At 37.8% G+C, this 17917-nt stretch overlaps 1 protein-coding gene across 1 annotated transcript; it reads right to left on the bottom strand.

Moving 5' to 3' along the window:
• Positions 1 to 2582: 2582 nt before the first annotated feature.
• LOC107096769 (neural cell adhesion molecule L1.1-like) lies at positions 2583 to 17867 on the bottom strand (the record flags this gene model as incomplete). Its single annotated transcript, XM_015393573.1, has 13 exons — positions 2583 to 4608; positions 8646 to 8657; positions 9135 to 9204; positions 9293 to 9424; positions 9592 to 9741; positions 11104 to 11217; positions 11470 to 11646; positions 11867 to 11989; positions 13374 to 13638; positions 13934 to 14040; positions 15616 to 15841; positions 15925 to 15995; positions 17661 to 17867. Coding segments are annotated over 13 exons (1913 nt in total), but the record flags the coding sequence as incomplete, so codon positions are not given.
• Between the last annotated feature and the right edge of the window lie 50 nt (positions 17868 to 17917).

Here is a 17917-nt window from a genome sequence, read left to right as displayed (position 1 = left end):
AGCTGAATTAACCAGTGTCAAGAGGCACAGATGCACCGACTAACGTAATTGGGAGAGAATACCCCAATTTTGTATATTTTTCTAAATAAAACATCACTTAGACTCTGATCGTCGAAATAATATATATGTATTTTTTTCTGTGCGGCCTGGTACCAAATGACCAACAGACCGGTACCGGTCCGCGGCCCGGTGTTTGGGGACCGCTGCTCTAGAACATGTCCTGGTTATGGCCCCCTGTCTGATGGGGTTTATAGGCCCGTCAGATAGCGTTCCCCCCCTGATGTCATTTACGTTGAGTTGCAATAAATGCAAAACTCTCTGCAGGTACTTGATTTTTTCGTCCTCTCTATTCAGCTGGCTTTTGAAACACACGGCGAGAAGATGGGGGCCGGGTGGTGAGGGTTACGGGGGCAAGAAACGCAAACGTAACGCAATAGTTACTTTTATTAGTAACTAGTTACTGTCATTGTGTTGTAACTCAGTTACCTTTTGGGAGAAATAAATAGTAACTATAACTAATTACTTTTTCAAAGTTACGTGCCCAACACTGGTGATAGCTTCCGTTGTATTGAGATAGCATCCCAGTTTTCATCTGCTAAATGTTTTTTGTTTCAAATATTAAAAATACAAATTTTTACAGCTGAATTTATCCGTTTTTCTTGAGTTCTAATTCATATTTGATAGAAAACTGTAATTTTAACTTAAATTAAGTGAAAAATATGTAGAATTTCCTAAATTATGAATGTATATAGACCTAATTTTTTATTAAACATAGTTGAATAGAAATTTCACTTCATGCAGCTCTCTTAATATATTTGAATCCCTTGCCCTGTTTTTTGTTTTATGCTTTTCTGTGCCCCCATTAAAACAGGCTGGCCCCCTCCGGGCCCCCTGATACATTTGGTCTAGAACCGCCACTGGCTGGGTGTTATGACAAGATAGAAACTATCCTCCATTCTCTTAACTGATCAGTGGTAAAAAATAAATAAATAAATAAATAGAAAATAAGTTGAAAATACAAAACTATTATTATTTCTGAGCAGAGTTGACAGTGCTGTTAGTGTTAACCAGTTATCACCTGTAATAGCTGGATTTACCCATAGATTTTCTGTGTTCTGAGTCAATGCAATTGACTGATTTTCCTTAGATAGAAAACTTTGAATAAATCTGACTGAATGATCTAGCTGAATTGTCTCTGTAAAGTGCCTTTAGATGACAAGTGTTATGAATTTGTGCTATAGAAATAAGCTGAATTTAATTGTTCATCCAGAGTATGTCTGAATTTTAATGCAATCAGACTGCACGATCATTTAAATAGGAATTATTTGTTAGTTTGTCACTGCAGTTATCATGCTTTATTTTCAGAGTTAGTAATTATTGGGGTTGAATGGAAAGCTTAAACTTTCTGAATCAGATTTTTGACCTTAGATGATTTTTCAGTTGATTTTCCAAACACAAAGTAGCTGATTTGGACATTTGGAAACAAACTGGATTCACCATATGGAAACTTCTGACATGTTTGCCGTTTTGCAGCTAAAACAATAACTTTAAAAAAAATTAATTTCAAGATCTCATTTTGGATAAATGACCACGATGGAACCCATAAATGTATCCCTAACCTCAGCCTAGAAATCCAGTATGGCTACCTCTTGTATAAAAATGTACCTGCTCTGAACGCCCATGAATTTGCTCTTCTGTCTGCTTTTTTGTAATAAAAATGATTTCCAGCATTTGCTGTGCATTAAGCTGAAACATCTTGGGAAACATTTTAGTCTAATCTTCATTGTGTTTAAGTTACACAACCACAAGCCTGTTGTTTTCTTTGTCCAGTGATTAAGAATTATTACTGAAGCAGCTAAATGATGAATTTGTACTGCAGCACTGTGGCTACATAGTTTGCATTAGAGCTACACAATTACAATAACTGATAGCAGATTTAAGAAGACACAAAAGATGAAAAGTGTAAATAAAGACTATTATTTAAACATGGCAGCCATGTTGGCTTTTTAGACCATAGCTGACCGGTATCCTAATCTTGCAAAATACCGTAAGAATTCTGACAATAGGAGACTCTACAGTTGATTATAAATTCTGGATATAAAAAAAAGTGCTGTCATCAAATCCTCCCGATTCTCCAGGTGGAAACCCTTTAAAATGGGTGTTATCATCCTGAAACCCAAGTTTTAACCTTTGAGAAATATAAAACATAGTATAACTGTTAAATTATCTATCCAGTAGGCATTCTGTAAACTTTCCTACTCCTTGCAGGGTAGTCTGAGCTTGGTGCTAAATTCCAGTAGTTAGTGGGGTAGAAATGAGGACCCTAAGCAGGTCGCCTGACAACCACACATATATTTAAGGGCAATTGAGAAACCAGCTATTTTAACATACATTTTCTTTCCTGGAGTCTTCCGAGAAAGCCCAGAGGGAACCCATGCATGCACAGAAATATGAGACACATGGCCTCTGATCTTCCGGCTGTGAAGCAACAGTTTCTACACAGCAGCTCCTCAGCGATCGCCTTTTCTTTAACATCTCCATATGACTCAGACTTAAACAGAGGAAACAGGCATGGTTGTTTATGCATTGTCCATGTTTTATTCATTAGATGACAATCTGAGGTTAGTTTGCCAGCTTACAGTACAGCGCACAATGCAACAAGCAGGTTAGTTAGCACATCTCAGTATTGCAGCGTATTCTCTTTCTGCCATCGGATATTTTCTGGGACTGAGTTTGTTTGTCCCAGTTGGAACCCCTGGTGTACAGCTTCTGTAGAGCTGGCCTTCTGGTTTGGGACGAAACCATCAGATGGAGCCTTCTGATCAGTTCCCTGAGCTGATTCATCAGAAAGCCTCCATACTTCTCATCCAAATCCATTTAAAACAGCTCTGGCATTTCTAATAATATTACGTTATGTCAGAGGATGTTATGATAATCTGTATTTCTTCTGCATTTCTAAGCACTAGAAAAGGAAACAGGAAGAGGGTTGAATTCTCTATGATTCTATTCTTCTCTAAAGGAGCTTCGAGCTACTAAGTGACACGAGAGGAAAAGTCAACAGCAGAGGACGTTGGGTGGGAGGTCTGTAGCTTACAAACGCTCAAAATCAAACACGTCAATAGATAATTACAACAATTTGGTTATTTTATAAAAGAAGCTGTATAAAGTAAAAAAAAGACAATCTTAAGGTTTTATTTACATTCAGAGAAGGAAACATTAGATTCTCTTTCTGCCTGCATAATTTTATCCATTCATGCTTTCTTCTCCTGTGGACCTGCATCTACTTTATGAGCTGTATTTGCGTGCATAGGAGCGCATTGCTGTCTGAATTATCCCAACTAAACCTTCTGAAGACCCAGACTCCAGTTTAAGGATGCAAGTGGAACTTAAGTCATGGCTTAAAACCATTTTCATCACTTAAAACTGGAGCCATCTGCTGGTCAATTGAATTACTTATCTTTGATACATCTTTTCACTTGGAAAACTAAGAGGCACATTCAAGATGCAGCTCAATTCTGCTGAAATAAAAAATATCACCGAAAAGTAAATGCCGGATCCATACTTTATTTTGATTATGTGATTTAGTCGCACACTGAAGCTGCACAGAGAAGCAGTGGTTAATACCGTTTCATCACCTTTAAAAGAAAATCTGCATCTTTTCTAGGGGCTCTTGTTCTCCACTGTTTGTCTATGAATACATAAAAAAATTGTCTTATAAAGAAATGGTGACGGTTAAGTTAAAAACAAACAAAAGTAATCAACCAGGCTAAATATTTATGGTAGAAAAAAAATAAATGCTTCATATTTTTACCTCCAATGGTCTTGTCTGCACCAGTTTTTAAAACCCTTCACTATTTAACTGTCAAAGATTTGTAACATTCTAAGGAATTATAGCTACAGCTACAGTGCAATTAAATTATCAGTTTATTGAGTGTGTCATTATTACAAATCTGCTAACTCCAAGTTTTAGTGAAACAAAAGTATGGCAGTGATGCTGAAAAGGTAAACTTGTTTGGTAAACTTTTACTCACTGCATTCAAATCAAAACAGACGCTTAAATTAATATTAAAAAGATATATTTGTGGGTTTACCTCTAAATATATCACGAGCCAAATGAGCCTGGAGCTTATTTAGGAGCTCCAGACTGTCTTCATCTTGCAGTTAGCAGGTTTGTGGTTATATCCAGAGTAAAACCTGTAAACAAGAGGAGGAAAAAGGAAAATGCTTCCAGTAAACAGTCAATTGTTGAATGTGTTTGAAACAGGCAGTGGATTCGGGAGAGCTCAGTCCCTTTTTCCATTTTGCTGCAGGCATGCATGTATAGGTGTACACTTCTGGTGTTTGTGGATCTAACTCGGCCGGTTGATGATGCTCGACATGGACGGAGCAAAGGGGGGCGGCGGGACCGGATTGACTGGGGAAGCCGGACCTGAGCTCTCGTTGCCATGGGGGACGGCGGCACGGCCGCTGTACTGGCCGATGAAGGAGCCATCCTCGTTGAACTGGATGTCCACACTGTCTCCGTATTCAGCCAGGGAGTCCTCGCTCCCCAGCTTGCTGTCGTCGCACAGAGAGCGCTGACTATCAGAGCGCTTCTCATCTCCATCACTGGAAGAACAGGAATAGAAAAACTGTTAACGGGCGAATAAGCTTTTTCCTTTTACTTTTTCACATTTTGTCACTACCACAAACTTTTGATGTATTTGGACTTCTATGAGACAGACCATAGTAGGGAGATTATAGTTAAAATAAAAAAAGTTTGGATCATGATTTATTTTTCATTTTTTTCCACAAATATACATTCTTCTTAAACAGCTAAAACTCAATCGGATTTGATAAAGAGTGATTAATGTTTTGATCTCTGATACTAAAGAGGTTTGTGATATTCTATATCTGCACCGTCATATGTTCCATCAGATGAGCAATAGTTCCTGCTGCTATTTAATACTTGTGCTGTTTATACAGTGTCTTATAAGTAACTTTTCTGTACACATAAAATGTCATTTACAATATTCTGATTCCATTTCTGGGTCTTCTATATTTATATTTCATACTGCATGTTTTATTCAGATTGTTTCTCTCCTTGCAACCTATTAGCCTGAGCAATTAGCTGTGTTTTGTGATCTTCATTAAGCTGCCTTTAGAGCACCTGCATACGGAAGAGGATTAGGGCCACTGGAAAAAAAAGTTAACAGATTTTTTTTTATTTTATTTCAGTATAGTATGGGAAAAAAGTCAGAATTCTGACTTTAATCTTAGAATTCTGACTTAAATCTCAGAACTTTTTTATTGTCAGAATTCAGTCAGATTTCTGAGAAAAAAGTCAGAATTCTGAGAAAAAAGTCAGAATTCTGAGAAAAGTCAGAATTCTGACTTTTTTCCACATACTAAAGTGAAATAAAATAAAAAAAATCAGATAACTTTTTTTTTTTTTTTCCAGTGGCCCTAATCCTCTTCTGTACCTGTATGTATGCCATCTGTTCCTAAAGGAAATTTCTGAGAAAAAAAAGTCAGAATTCTGACTTTTTTCCCATACTAAACTGAAATAAAATTTAAAAATCAGTTAACTTTTTTTTTTTTTCAGTATCGTATGGGAAAAAAGTCAGAATTCTGACTTTAATCTCAGAATTCTGACTTTTTTCTCAGAATTCTGACTTTAATCTTAGAATTCTGACTTTAATCTCAGAATTATGACTTTAATCTTAGAATTCTGACTTTAATCTTAGAATTCTGACTTTAATCTCAGAATTTTTTATTGTCAGAATTCAGTCAGATTTCTGAGAAAAAAGTCTGAATTCTGAGATTAAAGTCAGAATTCTGAAAAAAAAGTCAGAATTCTGAGATTAAAGTCAGAATTCTGAGAAAAGTCAGAATTCTGACTTTTTTCCCCATACTAAAGTGAAATAAAATTAAAAAATCAGATAGCTTTTTTTTTTTTTCCAGTGGCCCTAATCCTCTTCTGTACCTGCATGTATGCCATCTGTTCCTAAAGGAAATTAATTGCTCTGTATTTTATCAAGGTATAGGAGTAAAGGGGGTTATTATAAAAATGCATGTCATACTTCTCAAAAAATGTTTCATTTGTAAAATATTATGTAAATCCCTGTTCACAACTGTGCACTGCTATGTGTTGGTCTGGTATGTAAAATCACATCAAAACTCAGTAAGGTTTGTGGTTGTGATGCAACAAAATGTTAAAAAGGTTAAGAGCTGTGAATACTTTTTTGCAATGCTTGGTTACAACCAGTTATAAAACTTAGGAACATACAGTGATGTAGAACAGATATTAAAACTGTAAATGGAAAGCTTTAATGATGATTCATTGGAAAATATGAAGAAAGCTGCAGCAGCTCAGAAAGTTTGTTTTTACTCGGTTGCTATCAGTCAGAAGCAAATGTTTCTGCAGTGACACAAATTCCGGCTTTTAAAAACCTTTTTGGTTCTTTGGGATAAAACTTCCAACAATTTTAGATTCACAGTAATGAGATGCAGATTGAATGATGGGAAATGCATTGAATGGATTAAAAGGTTCAGCTCAGTTATCTCCGGCCGTCAGGGCGCCATGTCTCCATGTTTAAGATGTCTCACTCCTCCAGCAAAAAGGATCACCTCATCAGTGTACCATTATGCAGGTTTCTGCAGAAACCCACTAATTAACCTATTCCTTTAAATAAGGTTTTTTATGCCTAAAACATGCAGGACAGTGAGTCCTGGGGTTCAAGGATGTGTCATATTGGTTTAGATAAAAAGTAGAAGCATCTTCCTCTCAGTAACCGTCATGAATCCAGCCTGTTTGTTTGTTTGTTTTTGGTCTTGCTAGCTTTTTCCCGCTCCATACTTGTTCTAGTTTGCCAAATAGAGTAAGTAAGTAGATGCACCCTATCAATTCCCCATTAATCCAAATTCCTCCCAACTGTCCCTCAACCTATTTCTACCTGCCTTTCTAATTTTTTCCCTGTCAGAATATCACCTCATAGCTCATATGAGGATGTTTCCAATTGTTTGTGTGCCCTGCTCGCTTTCCTGTGTTCACCCTGCCATCACTAGCTCTTCATTCCAGTCAGTGTCTTTCTACGTTCCTGTGCCTGGCTTACCCTCAGTCATTTCTCATCAGTTTCTGACTCTGGACATGTTTTTGATTGTTTCTTCCCGGCACCAGTTAGTTCAGCCTGCATCCAGTCTCCTCAATGCCTGTTTGCACTCAGTTCACGTACAATCAGTCAGTACAGCCTGTCACCAGCTGACTTTTCAGGCCTGTTACCAGTCTACCTGTCGGCTTCAGCTAGTCATCAGCTGAGTCTTTGGCTGATATCCAGGGTTCTCACAGGTTTTTGGGTTACAGTATGTACCTAGAATTATCCGGTAAATGTGCTTTATTGGTCAGATCTTAAGAAGACGTGAAAGAGTTTTGCTGAAACCGATATAATCACTCCCAAAATGCTTTAAAAAGAAGACTAATGGGACTGAAATATGGTTTTGGTTTGTTAGCAGCAGGAGCACAAGTTAGGACACTGCTTCTGAGAATAACAAAGCTTGAAGAGCGGTTTTTGGATCAGCAAGAACTTTAAGGAGAAAAGTTATACAGCAGTGAAGAAAATAAAACTTCAGCATGTCTAACCTCCACAAATGGGTATGGCTGTATCTATATTTACAAGAGGGTCAAAGTAACCATTTCTGTCTAAGATAGATATGAAAGCTGGATTGAAATTCTGAATAACAAAAGTAGGGATGGTATCTTCCTGCAGAATAGAAGACCCTATCCAAAGGAAAAAGCAATGAAGAAGCAAAAAATAAAACAAACTGAATATAAAAAACAAAACAAAAAACATAACTCTTCAGATCCCAGTGGTGAAACCTGTGGTTTGTCTTGATAAAGCAGGTGGAGAAACAAAAACTAATAAACTGATCACCTTGAAGCCAAATAAAGGGTCACCATTAATGTTATGAAGAAAGATCAACACAAAAAATCAAGTTTTTATAGCTTTTAAAATTATTAAATGTTCTGAATTGCTCTCTTAGCTCCTCAAAAAACATTTGTATTTGTGTCACTGCTGGAACCTTGAGCTTTGACCGAATTTCAGAGTAAAAACTGCTTTTATTCGCCTCAACAGTGAAATAAGCTTGTAGCCTGTGTAAAATGAAAATGATGCAGAGAGAACTGAAACAAAAAATGCATTCAGGAAAGATTTTTTTGTTGTGAGGAAGCATCCAAGTGGGGTTGCAGCAGTATGAAGCAAATGGTTCTTATCTGCCCAAATCTGAATTATTAACAAAAAAAGTTTTTGTTCTGTTTTCCGAAGATTTGTTATAACCTCCCTGAATAACCTGTTCTGCAGTCACTTTTAAAGCAGCATAAGATGATATACTGATATTTGCAAAGATGGGAGGCATACATTTGCTTTAAAGTGACAAAGAGAAACTATGGAAAAGTAGAGAACAATAAGCAATGTTGATAATGAGGTGGAGGTGAAAAGCAAGCATCAATAGCAAGTCCTTTTTCTGTTTAAGTCCTATTTTTATAATTACTTCAAATACTGATCTGGGGAAAAAAAACAACTAAAACTATCTTGCTGCGGAAGCAAAACAGCGTGCCGAACCGTTGACAACAAAGAAGCACATGACAACAGGACGGTGGACTCCCTCACCTCTCCAAGGATCTGCAGGACAGGCGGTGAAGGAGGAAAGAAAGAGATAAGAGCTACAATAACACAAAACAGCTGAAGGAAACCCTGCGATTAAACAAAAGAAGAGTTTCTGGGAATCATTCAGCAGCAGTGTTTCCATTTTATTTTAAGGAGAGACGCCCCACTGCTCCCCCTTATCTACAGCCAATGTCTGAATCATGGACTGAATTCACAGTAACGAGTCTGAGTTAGAAGTCCATGAGGACTAATATTATTTGTAGCAAAGGTGGGATATTATTACGTTAACATGAACAGATATCTCAAAATAATGTTTCTGAGACACCTTTCACTCTATGCTACAAAATGTCAGGGCAGTTTTGATGGGAAAAGGGATCCAAACTGGTTCTGGTAGAAAGTGGCCAGTGAGCATCTCTGTCTACGTTCATTTTCCTCTTGTTCTATTATGTGTGTGTGAAAATCAACTATTTACTCTTCCTAGTAAATACCTACCTGTACTCTCCGAAGGTCTCATCTTTGTTCTGAAGGTCAAAGTCGATGTCCTTTTTTTCTTTTTCCTTCACTGTGAGTAGAAAAAATATTCCTCCACATCAGTAACATTACGAGATGCTTTATGTCACATTGTCTGCAGATCATAAGTGAAGGTGTACCTGCATATTTTCCACCCCTTCTGCGCTTAATCAAACAGAGGATGAGGAGGATCAAGATCAGAAGCAGGATGGCGCTTATCAGTCCTATCAACCAGCCCTGGGTGGCAAACCTGCCTGGCATTTCTGACGGCACTGTGAGATAGAAAACATTTCATCTGTAAGGCTTAAAATCTTCTCATTTGCTGTTTAGAGATGGGGCTACTGCGTTCTCCTCTTATTTATTCTTCTCTGCAGTTTGAAGTAGTTTATGTATACGTACAATTATTTGATCCCAACAGGTTAAACCTCTGCCAACCCACCTGGTCCTACGGTTCGGAACACCCCCTGCCACAGGGTGCTGTTATCATGGTCAATCATTAGGCTGTATTCTGTTCCTGGTTGGAGTCCTGACAGCGAATAGAAACCTTGCGAGGAGTTGAGAAGCTCTGATTTCTCCCACTGACCGCCAGCTGTACACAAAGAGGAGCATCATAAATTTAAAAAAGTTTTTCTGGTTACCTGGTCTGCCTGTATTCTTACCTAGAAGAGCCAGTGAAAAGCATCATTTTCATGCTTTATAGGTTGATTTTTTTCCCTATGGTTGGAATTAAACATTCAGTAGTTTTTGTGTTCTCTGTTATGTACACATGCTGTCAACAGCATTTTCTGGTACATCAATCCTGCCAAAGCAGTTTATAACAAGAGATTTTGGAATCAGGGTTTAATATTTTCAGGGTTTTTAATGATGTCATCAGTCTGTCTTGTGCTCAAGATGAGTATGTATATTTTGTAGGTTTTTTTTTTGTAAAACATTCATTAATATGTGCCTGAGTGTCGCCACAGTTGAGAGACTAACAAAGCAACAAAGCCTTTGCATTTTCCTTCTTGGTCTCCTAGCAACCAGAGGGGCTGAAAGGGTGCAATATGGAGGTTTGTGCCCTTCTCTGTAGTTCAGTACCACTCTTAGTAATGGCTGAGCATACAGCTCTCTATGAGCAGACTTTTCGGGAACAGAAGTTTTCTTTCCTACCTGCCTTCATTAAAAGATCACCTGAAACACTGAAGATTATTTATGCCTTTGCAGGTAAGGCTGAGCTTTACCACAGGTATAGTTCCCTGCAATACAAAATCTTAAATATTCCACATATTAGACCAGAACTATAATGCTGTTTGTGTACGTTTCAATTGAAAAAGCTCTGCCTGAAGCAAATGCAACATTCTGCTCTTTCTCTGGATTATGGGTGAAACATCAGGCTCAGTGTGAGCAGCACCCTGGTTCTGCGGAAAGTTTCTTCCTGTTAAAAAGGAGATTTACTCTCCACTGTCGCTGCAAGCATGCTTGGCGTGAGAGAATGCTGTCGAGTCAATGAGTTGATGGAGTCAGCTGGTTTTTCTTGGATAGAAAACTTTGAACCAACCTGACTGTATGAACTGGTTGAATTGTCTCTGTAAAGTGCCTTGAGATGTGAACTAGTATAATATTACTGGTATAATAGTGAACTATAAATAAACTGAATTTAATTGAACATTGTGAACAAGAATGCTTTGTAAAGACAGTCTCCTGAACACAAGCAAAAACATTTTTAAATAAATTATTTGATTTTTCCTTCCTTGTTTGCAAGGTCTCAAAAATCCTCTCTGAAGTTAAATATTTTATTAAGTTAAATTGTTTTATTTTTTTACAATAGAAATCTTAAGGACAGTGAGAGCAGCAAACAGGTTGTTGCCATAGGGTTTATTCTGCACAAGAAACACATTTTAGCTGGTTTGTGTTTCCCTCGCCTTTCTCCTGCTGACCTGAGCTTTCTAATCATATTTTCTCAGTTCCTTACCACTCTTCCTGAGGTAGGAGATTTGGAAACCTCGGTTTCTGTGGCGCTCTCCAGGGACCCAGCTTAGGTTGAATGACGTATTACCGGAAACTACCGTGATGTTTGATGGAGGAGCTGCAGGAGGAAGACAGAGGCAGCAGGTTTTACTGCACGCTTAAACAACGTAACACACATCCAGGGAAAGGGGTGGTCTCATGCTCCTGCTATGGATTCTACCCTGTTATCAACAGCCATCATGAAACCATCATTGTATGATTAGGTATCACTCTTCTGTAATAGTGAATTTATTATCTGATGGATATTGCAATTAAGTGCTGGGGATGTTGGGAAGAAAAGAGGGGGGGGGGAAAGTCTGTGTTGTCTCACCTCCTTCTAGTAGGGTGGCGCTGATCCTTTCAATGGCAGGACCGTCTCCTGCTGCAGTTTGGGCGATAACTTTAAAGAGGTAAGAGCTGCTGGGATCCAGATCTTTGAGTTCAAAGGAGTCTACTTTGGGGTCTGGGATCTCCCTCATCACCACATCACTGTCGTCACCCATTGAAACTAAACACAAATCAAGCCGATGTGTTCAGTGCCACGTGTAAAATACACACTTCCTAAATAGTTTACACCTTGACAATACTTTCATGTATTTTTTATTAAAATCTGAACTTTTTCTTTGTAGGAAACACAAAACCCTGTTCTTAATCATCGCATTGTAAAATAAACCAAAAATAGCTCATATTAAACTATTTTTTTCCCTTTAAAGCAGTTAAAAATTTACCTTTCTGGTACAGAACTCTATATCCCTTAAGTTTTCCGTTGATTTCTTCTGGAGGGGTCCAGTAAAGAACCAATGAGGTATCTGTGGGGCTTTCAAACCTCAGTGATGAAGGAGGACCAGGAGCTGTGAAGACAAAATCAAACACATAAAATAGGAGCACAAAAGGATTGTTGGTTAAACTGGGCTTAGATTTAAAAACAAATACAAATCACCACATACATGTGCCCCTGAAACATAGGAATAACTTACTGTGGTTTTTATCTGGTTTTTCTACAGAACATATCAGAACATTAGTCAGTTTACTCCATTATTAGGGAGCCGACTTCCTGTTAGGCAGGTCAAAAGTATATTTGATAGGATTTATGATGATGTGATGGTCCTAAGTAGCTGATTTCTTTACTTGTGCCTTGGACTGGCTCTGTTTATATTGCTTCATACTCTGATGGATTCACACCTAGAACACATTTTATCGTTAAAACCAAATGTTTGTTCTAAAAAAAAATGTGGTTTATGCAAAAATGTTTTTGTAAGTCATGGTCCTCAAAGGGTCAGAATCATGGGCGTAGGTTTGCATAGGGATCGACCTATTTGTCCCTACCAAAAATTAGATGTTAATAACATGTTTATAATTTACAATACTCAACTCAACTCAAACTTTATTTATAAAGCACATTTGAAACAACCGGGGTTGACCAAAGTGCAGTACAGGAATCACAGTTAAGTAACATAAGATAAAAACTGAAAGCTTAAATGCATAAACACATTACAAAAAGAAAAATTGAATGGAGATAAAATATAATAGGATAAATGTTTCAATTAAAATACATTTTAGAATAAAATAAATTTAAAATAAAATTTTGCCAAATGTCCACTTAGACATGATTAAAAGCCAGGGAGAAGAAGTTTGATTTACCTCTGCACAATTCTATATCTTCTAAAAGAAAGTATAAATCCACATATAACAGACATATTTAGACTATATTTCTGTTAAATAGGCACAGATTTACCTACTGTCTTAGTCGCTGCTAATTTCAAATCCAAACCTTTTCAAATTGGAAAAAGTCCTATTTCCTCATTCATGTGTGTAGTGCTAATAAAATTTGTATAAATGTAGCAAGAAATGCTGCTTTTCTCTTTAAATTAAACACACCCTGATTTTCACGTTAAGCATAAAAAACGAGCATGCATATTTTTGCATAAGACCAATGACATCAGACCAAAAGTGTCCCTACCAAAGTTGAAATCAAACCTACACCCTTGGTCAGAATAAAAAATGAGACAATATAAAAACCAGAGCTCAGCATTCATAGGTTAAACCCTGACAGGAGCATTCCTATTATTTTGTTTAATCATACCTGATCTGGGCTGAACTGTGTTCTTCTGAAAATATGATCAGTTGGGTTTTTAACCTTTATTTGGTTGGAAAAATCTCAGTTTTCCCTAAACGGGAGCAAGTTTCTACATGAACCTGCAATCTGAGGTCTGGATAAGTTGATTTTGGACTCACCTCCCTCTGGGGTGTTGAAATGTGCAGGAGGGGAAGGAGGGCTCTCCCCTTTGCTGTTAAAGGCAGTGAGCTTCAGCTCATAATGGGAGAACAGACGCAGATCAGTGACTTCAGCAGATGTCTTTGCACCATGGACATGCACCACCCTGCTGTCCCCGTTCGTCGGTTTGTGTTTTTCAAGTCTATCTCTTTCCTTCATGTGGTGATGTTTGCCAAGCGACCTCCTCTCTCGTGCACTGTGGGGACCCAACCTTCTGATGTATATCTGATGAAGAGGAAGACACCAGAAAAAAATTACACCTGCTGATTTTGCTGAGTTCTCACATTTAGCTTAAGAATTTAAAATGCTGGACGGACAGCTGTTTACCATAACCCAACTAAAAGGCCTTTATTCTAAAACATTTAGGTATATTTGTTAAAATGGGACACCTCTTTAGGTGGTTTGCATGCCACCAGTTGTTCATTTAACCTATATTTCCCATAAAGTCAGGATGCTGTACTGAGCTCATCATGCTCCCTGGTGAGACGTTTAAGTGGTGAAGTTGTAAAGAAAACGGTACCTTGTAGCCCAGCAGATGACCACGGACGTTCTGCGCTTCGTTCCACGTCACTCTGACCGTGCTGTTCATCACAGTGAAAGAAACTCCAGTGGGAGGCTCCTCTGGCTCTGAGACAAGACAATAAAAAAATGACAAAGTAGATGTCAGGAGAGAAGAGGGAGTTTTACAAGGCAGAATGACGACCCAGCACAAAATCATGCTGGGAAAAAATCTGAAATTTAGTTCCTTACATAAAATAAATAATAAAATCTTGATTCCACTCCAGGTTTTCTTTTGTAAACTTATGCCATCAACTGCACCTTATGTCCATTAATATGATATTACATAATACTTTTAAACCCAGCTAAGATATATGTTTATGAAATAAAGAATATAACAACCCTCCTATTTTTTTACTTGAATATCCTGGTGTGATTTTAGGGCAGAGTGGCAGGATATGTTAAAAAGGAAAACATATTTTTTACAGTTTGGATGTTCATATTCAACATTTTTCATTTAATCTCTCAAACTCATACAAAAAGGAAAAAAATGATATACAGTATAACATATCTCGTTACCATTCTGTTGTTTTCTGGGTGCTTTTAATAGCCCAATATCAGAAGACCACCAAGGCAGCTGGTTCTGAGTTCTTAGTTCTGATTTTTTACAATTATTTTGAGTGTGTGGTTTAGACATTTTTTTTTAAAGTAAAAACTCTCAGAGAGGGGTGTGGAATGAAATCTGGTCAGACAAAATTGAACTTTTTGGTGAACTGTTTGTGTCAAAAAACTCAGCATCCTCACTGTAAAACATAACATCATACTGTGGGGATGCTCTGATTAAGTGGGGATGAGGAAGTTTCTAAGAGCCGGCAAAAGAGATGAGATTGGAGCAGGGATACATGTTCCAAAGACAATATAGATACACCCAGAGCTGTACAGAACTCTGCTGACATCAACTTATAATCCTGTGTCCAAAATCAGAAAAAGAAATCCCCCTATCCAATCAGAAAGAGCTATTTTGCATGGCATTTGACAAATATTGGAGTAGTTTAAAGTTCAAGGTGCCATAGATGCAAGTCTACAGACCAGCAGCAAAAGGTGTAGGTAAGAAGTATTGACTCAGCAGGCTAAACATAAATGATTTTTAACTTGTGTTACTTTTAACAATTGGTTTAAACTCCACAATCGTGCACTTTCTTGTTTGTGTGCACCACAAAACCCCCTGAAAATAAATAATAATATAGTAAATAGAATGGATTGAAATTTGAGGTTGAAATGTGGCAAAGTACAAAAAAGTTCAAGCGATAATGTCTGTTGGAGGGCATTGTAAAACAATCAAAAATAGTCTTTTCCTGTCTGTTATGCAGTTTTGCTACCACTAGGGGGCAACCACAAAGTATATCACAGCTGGTGCCAATAGTGCATGTTGTTATTAATCAAAATAGTCAAAACAATATGAAAATGTATTCAAGTAATGGCCTCAACCAGAATAGGGTAAAATACAGTTAACATATGTGTTTAAGTAAAATCTGTCAAGTTAAAATTAATTCAAATCATAAAGTTAATTGAAAGTAGCCATGAAGTCTCAAATGCATCAAGCTGAATAATCCCATATAGTGCATTGCTCCTAGTGTTTATTTAATAACCACAAGGACTATGAGACTGGAAAAATGAAGAAGAAGAAAAGATCTGATGACGTACTGTCCTCCCCTGAATGTCCGGTCCTCGCCTCTGGTGCAGGTCCTGATCCATTTGCATTGACAGCCTGGACTTTCATCTCAAACGGTGTGAAGGTTCCAGTGTTATTTACTATAAACGGAGGAGACTTGACATAGGAACTTTCCCAGTTTGTGTTTTGGCTGTTAGCCTCCCGCCAGAACACCTGGTACCGGAAGTCCTGGCCGTTGTGGAGACGCTTTTCCATCTCCTGCAGTGACACATAGAATAAAAAGATTTGGTTCAACCGGTGTAACAACTGAAACTTCCAAACACATTCACAGAGGCACTTACATCCCACGTGATGAGCAGAATCCCTGGTTCTGTTGAATTAGTGCGCACATTAGTGGGGTTTGAATATGGAACTGTGGGAGTTGGAAGAGAAGACCACAATTAATGTTGGGAAGAGTTTAATCATACCCACACACAGGGGGGATTTACCATTGGGCAATATTAGGCAGTTGCCTAGGGCCGCAAGTTCCTAGGGTCCCCATATGGTTGAATACAACTAGTCCTTATTTGTGCACATTAATTATGTTTTGATAAAAATCCTTTTGCCAAAATGCCATCACAAAGCTTATAATATTAGGTGTGTCTCAGGCCCTTCAGTGTCCACCACATTGGATCAGTCCATTTGCTACACATGTTCAGGAAGGTTCAAACAGAAAGCAAATGATGCGAAGAGCAGTGTTGTAAACTTAGCGCTTTTGTTGCTCTAGTTAGCGACTTTTCAGACCCCTCTAGCGCTTTTTTAGCGCCTTTGTCGACAACATCTAAAAGCAGCGAACTCTGCTCTCCAGAGCAAGTAGATTGGTAACCCCGCCTCCTGCTCTCCTATATCTTGCCTGCTGTCATGAATCATGCAGCCATTATTTCATCCAAATGAAAAATGGAGAACAGATTAGCAGATCACAGCTTGTCTACAGTGAAAAGAAGGACTAGGTTATTTACTTTTGCCATCGCCTTTTTGGAAACACAGGAAGGGGCAATCAGCTAAGTGAGCTTAATCCTTCATAGGGCCCTCAGTGAAATACTTTGAAAAAAACATTTCAAGCCAATAGTGTTATTGGAATCCAGGATAAGACCTTATTACCTTTGTAACATTAAAAAAATATGGATATTTTGATGGCAAAAAGTAATGTCAAGAAACGCCAACTTGCCGAATATATTAAGAAAAATAACAAAAGTGCTTCTATAAGAAATGAATGAAAAACAAAGAGCAAAAGAAACACATTTTCTGGTACAACATTAACCTAGAGGCATTAATGCTGATACTGGCACTTACATTCTTTAGTTTATAAACCTAAATATAATTGTTAACTAGGCTTATTAACTTTTTAACTTTTTTTAATTAGCTTTTTACCTTTTTTTTATTGAATTATTAACTTTTTTCAATTTAATTTACAGTAGTTAAAATCTCATTCAAGGGCTCATCTAATTGATCAAATCCCAAAATAAGAAGTACAGCCATGTAGCAGCATCTTGCTGAATGGGTGGATATAGATCTTTTGCTTCTAGACCTCACTGAGGGACGCGGAACTCTTTGTAAGGGGTATGCAAGTGATCAAAAACAGTAACTTCCCCTATAAAGGGTTAATGCTCGGAAAAAAACTATTATTCCTTTTGAGACAGCATTTAAAGTCAGCCGAGTACGAAACATTAAGAGAAAAACAACAAGGAAAGGGACGAAAACGTTGAACAAATAATCTGTCTATTCTATTAAAATTTCTGTATCTGTATAATGGGTCTATTTTATATGTTGTCTTCTCAATTCAGAGGGCCCCAAACCTGTCTTTGCGTATGGCCCCAAATTTCCTAAATCCACCCCTGTCCACACATTTAAGAGACAGTTTTTATTTAAGCCCTTCAGTATAAAATAAACATCAGCATCTGTTAGATAATCCCATTTTTATACATGTTGTGATCCTAAATTATAAAGAACTTGCTCTGGACCTCATTGGATTTTAGGAGGAAATATATATATATATTGGAAAATACAGGTGGTGTCAACACAGTTGAGAAGGTTTTACCTGTAGGTGGTGTAGCGTGCTTGTTGGTTGATTTGCTTGGGTGACTCCTGCCAACTTCATTACCAGCGATAACTCTGAAGCGGTAAATGCAGAAGGGCTGCAGGCTGAGCTGGATGTGACTGAAATCCCCGGGTATCTCCTTCAGCACCTGCCATCTTGGGTTCCCGCTATCTGTCTGGGGCTGCTCTTGGGCTTCCACAATGAACTCTGGAGGCAAATTATGTAGTCATGTTTTAGGTCACAGAAATATGTTATAT

This window comes from Cyprinodon variegatus, unplaced genomic scaffold (assembly GCF_000732505.1).
Source record: "Cyprinodon variegatus isolate N-32 unplaced genomic scaffold, C_variegatus-1.0 Scaffold649, whole genome shotgun sequence".
Taxonomy (NCBI): Eukaryota; Metazoa; Chordata; class Actinopteri; order Cyprinodontiformes; family Cyprinodontidae; genus Cyprinodon; species Cyprinodon variegatus.
The sequence above is the reverse complement of the archived record's forward strand: the minus strand, read 5'-3'. Positions and strand labels throughout refer to the sequence as shown.